This window comes from Neocloeon triangulifer, unplaced genomic scaffold (assembly GCF_031216515.1).
Source record: "Neocloeon triangulifer isolate White Clay Creek 2 clone unplaced genomic scaffold, ASM3121651v1 ptg000004l, whole genome shotgun sequence".
NCBI classification, from domain to species: domain Eukaryota; kingdom Metazoa; phylum Arthropoda; class Insecta; order Ephemeroptera; family Baetidae; genus Neocloeon; species Neocloeon triangulifer.
Genome location: NW_026775547.1, coordinates 3,891,484 through 3,898,894, shown reverse-complemented (window position 1 = coordinate 3,898,894; position 7,411 = coordinate 3,891,484). Strand labels below are relative to the sequence as shown.

At 37.7% G+C, this 7,411-nt stretch overlaps 1 protein-coding gene across 1 annotated transcript; it reads right to left on the bottom strand.

Moving 5' to 3' along the window:
• Window positions 1–5,396: 5,396 nt before the first annotated feature.
• Window positions 5,397–7,067, bottom strand: LOC132193682 (uncharacterized). The gene is made up of 3 exons (XM_059614505.1): window positions 6,812–7,067; window positions 5,952–6,770; window positions 5,397–5,890 (listed from the first exon to the last, which is right to left on the bottom strand). Exons 1-3 carry the CDS (start codon window positions 7,065–7,067, stop codon window positions 5,397–5,399), a joined length of 1,569 nt encoding a protein of 522 aa, XP_059470488.1.
• Window positions 7,068–7,411: the final 344 nt, after the last annotated feature.

Sequence of the window (7,411 nt, the reverse complement as noted above, 5' to 3'; positions counted from 1 at the left end):
TGTTTTATCACTGTAAACTTACTGTTTGTCATTTTTGTGAAGCATTTATTTTTCTCTATCGATTCCAGAGAGAGTAATTCCAGTCCTATCAAGTTGCAGCCTCGGAATGCTGCAGAATAATTCGCCTAAAGAGTGATGTGATAAATCTGTTTATAGAAAACACTTTTGAAACTTCACCGTTGCGTTTGTAAATAAGAAGTGCCGTCCGCAGGATGTCACCCAAGACCCGTAATTGTAATAATCTACATTCCTTTCATTTTAAAACTTTGCACGCAATATTTCAAAGTCAAATTACTGATAAGCTCGTATCCACTGAAGAGTTTACTCTGTAAATAGAAATTGTCAGTCAAACTTTGATTTGTGTTTCTATTCCATACATCTCTCTCCACAGATTTAGGGCACGCTGGTTTCGAGTTTCGAGCATGGAAGTATTCCAGAATTTTTGCTCTATACAAATTTCATTGGTTATTAATGCATACAATTTTTTTATAAAATGTGGAACCTCGCATAGGAAAATATATTTGTTGGTGCAGTTTCTGTCCGTCAAAATTGCGCCAGTCACATTGAGAACAAATCTAAGGTGCACGCAGTCCTCTTTTCCACCCTGGTTGTCTGGTTGACCCACTTCCCAGTTCAAACTGTCGTCCAGGTGCTGATATTTGTTATCAGGGTCACACCAGGACCATTGACCGCCGCAACCCTTCTGCGTGCCCGCCGTCCAGTAATTAAAGTTTAGACTCCAATCGTCTATTTCATTTTTCCATAATTTCCTATTTTTTTCCCTAAAAAAACATTTTTAATACTTTTGGTCATGTTTTCCAGACACAATTGTTCCTCGCTGGTTTCAAGAACTAGAGGAGCCATCCCAATACTGCAACACAGATTATAATTTTCGTCCCATGTCACCTATATTAATATATCTCTCATTAATTTGTAAATTTAGATTTTTGCGATGCGTTTTCCCGCTTATTCTCACTGGCTTATTTCCAAATAAATAACGACTGCCACAACTCTGCGTCCAAAAGCCATACGAAATGGGGTCTAGATGTTGAAATTTTAAATCAACCTTCAATTAACGTTGCATGATTAATAAACGAGCCTACCTTTGAGCTTCATGTTAGCGTCAAAAAGAGTTTGCTGCCAGAAATAAAATAAATTATTAATTATTATCAATAAACAAAATTTACTGGTAAAAAAAGTATTTTTTATATCTTTTAAATTCGCTCCAAAACTATTTATGACTATGGTTTTTACTATTGACTGGATTTTAATTTTTATTTGAAACATGTGAGACGTAAAAGATCTTTTCTTGGCGCAAGAAATAAATATATTTTGGATTGTTAAACTCATTTGAGGCTTTTATTTTAAAATTTCAGGAATATTTTGAAACTTTTTTTGTGAATTTTTTTTTCCATGAATCCTTTTTAGAATTCCAAATTTAGTTTGCAGGATTTTTTTTATTAGAAAATTAGAAACATTTGAAAATGAAGCAAATGAATTTTTATGTAAAAATAACTGAATTTTAAAGAGACCTTTTTACCAATCTACTAATAAAATTATGATAGCACACATTTATCTTGCAGTTTGATGGACAGCTTGGCTCTTGACAATGAGGCTGATAATTTATTTGTGGAAAATTTAAATCATTAATGATGCCGCGGAATGAATCAGTATCAGTACCTCGCAAAGGTATGGGAAATTTGTATTGCATCCAGCGAGTTGCAACCCCGCGAGTTCTTCCTTGGTGGTGTTGAACTTAAAGACCAAACACCGGTCGGATGTTTTATTTTGCACAATTAATGAATTACTCCAATACAGTTTCCTGCCCGCTATGCTTAAAAACTCTAAAGAAAAGGGTGCTTTGTCCGCGGCGCACCAACTGTAGACGTCCAAAATCTCACAAAAATCGCCCTCGTTGGAGCCACTCGTCCAGAAGGATGAGGCATTATTTTTAATATCTGATGCAATTTGACCAAAGTTTCTGGAATTATTGGTAAATTCTCACCATTATACAAGTCAAAAAGGCATCGAAATTTTTCGATTGAATCAATGGAGGCCAGGCTCAAATTTTTCGCTTGGCAATTTACGGCTGCTGATGAAACTGCGGCCTGAAATTTTACAATATTTGTTAATTTTCAACGAATATATTAGTCATTATTTTATACTGTTTGCGTGCCCAGGAAATACGTGCGGCTGCAGGAAGTCAATTTAATTCCAGTAAGAGTGGAAGCTGCAAAATTTTCCAGCTCAAATGTCCGTATTTCATTCATTTTGAAAATTATTTATTAAATATTTTTTTAAATTTTTGTAATAATTATCATTAAATAAAAAATTTGGTAAGAAAATATTAAAAACAAGTTAAGTTTATCTAATCATTTTTTTCTATGGTGTAATTCTCTATATAAGTATTAATAATACTTTAATAACTTTTTTAATCAAAATCAAGAAAATCGTTTCTTTTTTTTTTATCTTACGGTTTGGTGTTTTAGCGTTAACCTTTTCATTTAGGAATATTTAAATCAATAATTACGCTTTTAAACGGCAAAAAATTTATAGACATTACTACTGTTAGCTGTTGATTGAAACTTTCACAGCTTGATCTTAAGCAGGGCTAAATACGAAGGAAGTAAAATACCAATTATTAAGATACAAATTTTGATCTATATAATCATATACAGGCGTGGTGGTTGTAGTCGTCGTTGTGGTTGTGGTTTTGCTGGTATTGATTATTGAAGTAAGCGTGCCGGATTTTGTCTCTGTTGCTAACATATTTCCTCCAGAAAATGAACTCGCTTTCATCGTTAAGTTGGGTGACGCTTTTAATGATGTAGATAAACTTGAGCTCGCTTCAGTCGAAGTTTTTACAGGGGTCATCAAAGATGAGGATTGAGATTCAAATTTTTTTGAAGGTAACGTGTCATCGATTGATAAGGTAACTTCCTCTTCTAGTGTATTGGTTGGATTTGTTGATACATCAAAGATTTCTTTAGTTGTTATCGTTTGTAAAAATTCTTGCTGCTGGTATCCCTTATTATAAACATTTTAATTTTAAATTATTCTCGTTAAAATTAAAACAAAAAATGATAAAAAATCACACCAGGGTAGTAGACTTGAGAATTTTTGTGTTTGGTTTTGTCAAAAAATTCCCAATTCCAGGGTGAATAGTTTAGATTTGATGCACCATCAATCTTTTCTTTTACCGTTTGTTCAAACTCGGACTGCAATTTTCCCTTAATCCATTAAAAATTTAGATGCGGGATATTTTTTTATGTTTATAAATAACTAAAAATCATATGTACTTGAACGGTAGATGTGGGAAGTTTTGTCAAGTTCCTTTTGAATCCGTCAGAGCACTTGATTTTTCCACAGCACTTGATGATTATAATTCTCTTAATTCTCTTCCCATCTTGATTCTTCAAGGCTCGGATCTTGCCCGTTTGTATCCAATCTGCGCAATTTATTTGTATGTTTAAAAAAAAACATTTTTAATCGGTGTTGAAGGAGGTTGGGATATACTGCACCTTCTTGACTTCTATTTTCTGGTTTTGAACCTGTCTAAACATAAAATTTTGAATTAATTAAACTTTAAAATATTGTTCAGATATAATAATTGATAATCATACCGTATCTATAATTGTGAGCACAAGAATAAAATAAACTAACTCAAGAAACATTCTTGAATATTTAGCTCAGCATGTATTACGTAAAAAACGTAAAATATGGTGAGCAAATTACTGCCAACGCGACTGATGGAAATGTAAATTTTTCATATATGACAAAAATGGTTACTCATCAAAAATGACAGCGGATGCAGCTGTTGCGCGTTCTATAAAAATTACAATGAAAATATAAATTGTAACGATTCGGAGCGTAATTGTAACAAAACATTTGTTGTTGTTGCAATAATTCACTTTAAAAACTCAGATAATCTGCTATTATTTATATCCAAATCTAATTATAAAACTTGCATTGTGACTTACTTTTTGAAAGAATAAAGCTGAAAATAATTACAAGAGAATGCAAATGAAGTTCCACCAGATGGATAAGTAATTTATGCAAAAAAAAAGTGCAAAATGAGTTATGATTTTATGTGATGAAACCCTTCTGAAGAGATGCACATTAAGTGTGCTCGTCTTATCACTCGCATGTTCAGTCAGGCGCCGTTAACTTAAGCGGTAATGACATTGATATTTGTGTTATTATTTTAATTAAAAATTTATCAACTGAGTAATTTTGACCTTTTTGAAATTTCAAACGAACCTTTGGCCCATTGTGTCAATGTAAGCTATTTAAATTTATATTAAAAAGATCGCATGAGCTTTGGAAGAATTTTTTTTTTTACAAAACTTTATTTATTAAATTTTTCTTTTATTGCTCGGAAGAAAGTGAGAAGGCTGAATTGGCTCTAAATATTAATTTGCATATCTTATATCCAATGTACTGAATTTAGCTAGTTTGCAATTGTCATTGCGTGTTTAATCGTAGGTTGAAATGCCCGCAGGCACTTGACAACAAAATTACACACAATTAATAAGTACAGCACTTAATTTTTGAGAGGTCCTATCATGCTTATACATATATATATACTATATATTTATCTGGCATCGAAGGTCTCCGATATAACTTAAGAGATAAATAAAACTTCCATTTTTTTCAAAATTAATTATACAATAATTGTAATTTAATAATAGTATTAGGCGATAAAAATAATAATAAAATAAAAAAAGAATGGATTATTGATGTTCATCCATTTTTATTGGTAATTTTTTATTATTACAAAACAAAACTGTAAGGCGTAAACATGGAAAATAAAATAAAATATGTTTCCAATTATCATGTATTTCATAATATATTATTTGGTCTCCACTCGTAAATTATATTCTATTTAGAGGTTATTAATTTTACACCCGAGGGTGGTTGGAAACAATGCAGGTGCGTTAACTCTGTTGCACCCTTTCCTTGATCCCACTCAACTCTTCTTTTTTAGCTGCGCCGCATCCGAAATAAGAGAAATGTACTGCAATCTCCCTGCTACAAGTCTCCCTGACTCATTCACATGAGCTCTGCTAACGAGGTGACAAATAATAATACGCTCGCGCTGCATTTACAGTTGGAAAAAATATTTAAAATCGTAACCACTTGTTTGCGGCAGCTGCACTGAACTGTAAAATGCACAAATCAGAAAATCACAGCCACTGGCTGTCGCGAAAAAATCCAGGCGTGGATATTACTTTTGACCTCTTTACCCTTACATTGAGCAGAAATTTTTAATTGTTTAACAGAATTTTTAGGAGAAAAAAAATAATTTAAAATCCAAATTATTACACGTTCTACCTAATCAACACAATTAAAATTAATAATATAATAGTATCAACAATAAAATAACCTCCTCAGGGTCACCACGCGGTGCCTTTGGTCTTTGCTCTTAACGCAAGCAACTCGTCCACAAATTTAGCCAGGGTGAGCCCGCCCATCTGCTCGCTGCCTCCTTCACCCTCCACCCCGATGACCATATTTTCGTCCGCGCCTTGAGCACCAGATGCAACCGACGTGGGCTCCAATTCGGCAGGAAGAGGCACCGGTTTAACTTGGGTCGTTTCAGCCGGCACAATTTCACTGACATCCCTTTTTTTGATTCCAGACGGTGGGAGATATAAATTACCCGGGGTGCTATATTCTTCGATTTCGGTCACCACTGTATTTCCAGGGAACGGCTCAGGTTGGTCGTCGGCCGGCAGTTCAGTGACCTCTGTGCTGTTTTCCTCCACAAACGTGGTCATTGTGACTTCTGATGGGAGTTCGGTTGTGCCAATCGTGGTTGTGGCCTCGGTTTCTGCAGGAGTGTCAGTCGTGGGTGGGGAGGGGTCTGGACTGACCGAAGGTGTTGAGACTATAGGTTCAACCGGAGGGTCAGTTGTTGGCACTTCCGGTATTGCAGGGGTGGATGTCACCACAGTTGATTGGACCGGAGGGTTGGCTGTGGGAGGTTGGGTTGAAGGGTCTGTTGCAGTTGGTTGGACAGTGGTATTTGATATAGGGGGTTGAACGGGAGGGTTTGTTGCAGAAGGTTGGATTGTAGTGGTCAATTGAGGGGGTTGGGCTGTAGTATTTGATGCAGGGGGCTGGACTGAAGGGTCTGTTGCAGGCGGTTGGACAGTAGTATTTGCTGTAGGGGGTTGAACTGGAGGGTTTGTTGCAGGGGGTTGGACTGTAGTGGTCAATGCAGGCGGTTGGACCGAAGGATCCGTTGCAGGCGGTTGGACCGAAGGATCCGTTGCAGGCGGTTGGACCGAAGGATCCGTTGCAGGCGGTTGGATAGAAATATTTGATGCAGGGGGTTGAACTGGAAGGTTTGTTGCAGGTTGTTGGACCGGAGGGTTTGTTGCAGGGGGTTGGATTGTAGTGATCAATGCAGGGGGTTGCACAGAAGGATCCGTTGCAGGTGGTTTGACTGTAGTATTTGATGCAGGGGGCTGAACTGAAGGGTCTGTTGCAGGCGGTTCGACAGTAGTATTTGATGCAGGGGGTTGTATTGTGGTGGTCAGTGGAGGGGGTTGGATTGTGGTGGTCAATGCAGGGGGTTGGATTGTAGTGGTCAATGCAGGTGGTTGGGTTGTGGTGGTCAATGCAGGGGGTTGGATTGTAGTGGTCAATGCAGGTGGTTGGGTTGTGGTGGTCAATGCAGGGGCCGGACTGGATGGTTGGCCTGTCATGGGGTTTGGAGGGTCGGTAATGGGTGGTTGGGGTGGAATCAGAGCAGGTATGTGTTCCTCAAAGACCAAAATGGCGGGGATCGTCTCAACCTGGGTACTCCACTGTGGACGAGGAATATAGGGAGGGTAGGGAGCTGGATTTTTCCAAAATCCAGCCGATCCAGAACTGAATCTCGGAGGGCCGCGGGTTTTCATCAAGTGGTTGTTCCTCACCGGTCTGGACCTCCAATGGGTGAATCTGGCAGGGGAGTCAAAATTCAAGAAGTGCTTCAGAAGGCCAAAGGCTGGTTTGGCGTGAACCAACTCTGCGAAAAAAGGCAAAAGGGCGACGGCCCCAAACAGGATGAGACGCATGTTGGCGGTGCCGAGATTTGTCGAAGAATAAAGCGAGTGCTTTCGTCCCATCTTCTTTTATATTTGGAGGAAGAATTTCAAGGTGGTGCCAGTGCGGCTTGTTTACACAATTATCATATCTGGCGGCGCAGGTCATTACCATGCGGCAGAGGTAACTAAACCAGTGGCAGAAGCTCTTCTCTTTCGCCGCCGGCTCGCTGCACTTCTACCTTTAGTGTGTATAGCAAGCTGGTGCAATTATTGAAATGAAGGAGGAGTCAATGGCACATCCATCATCATTTTACAGTTTTCAGGCCACTTTTGATTTTATTACATAGTAAAAGTTTGGATGCTTGCTGGTGCAG

Coding starts and splice junctions, on each gene's coding strand:
- LOC132193682 (XM_059614505.1), bottom strand. CDS start 7,067: ATGCGTCTCATCCTGTTTGGGGCCGTCGCCCTTTTGCCTTTTTTCGCA. Junction 6,771..6,811: donor TATTCCTCGTCCACAGTGGA/GTACCCAGGTTG, acceptor TTGGTCTTTGAG/GAACACATACCTGCTCTGAT. Junction 5,891..5,951: donor CTCCGGTCCAATCAACTGTG/GTGACATCCACC, acceptor TTGAACCTATAG/TCTCAACACCTTCGGTCAGT.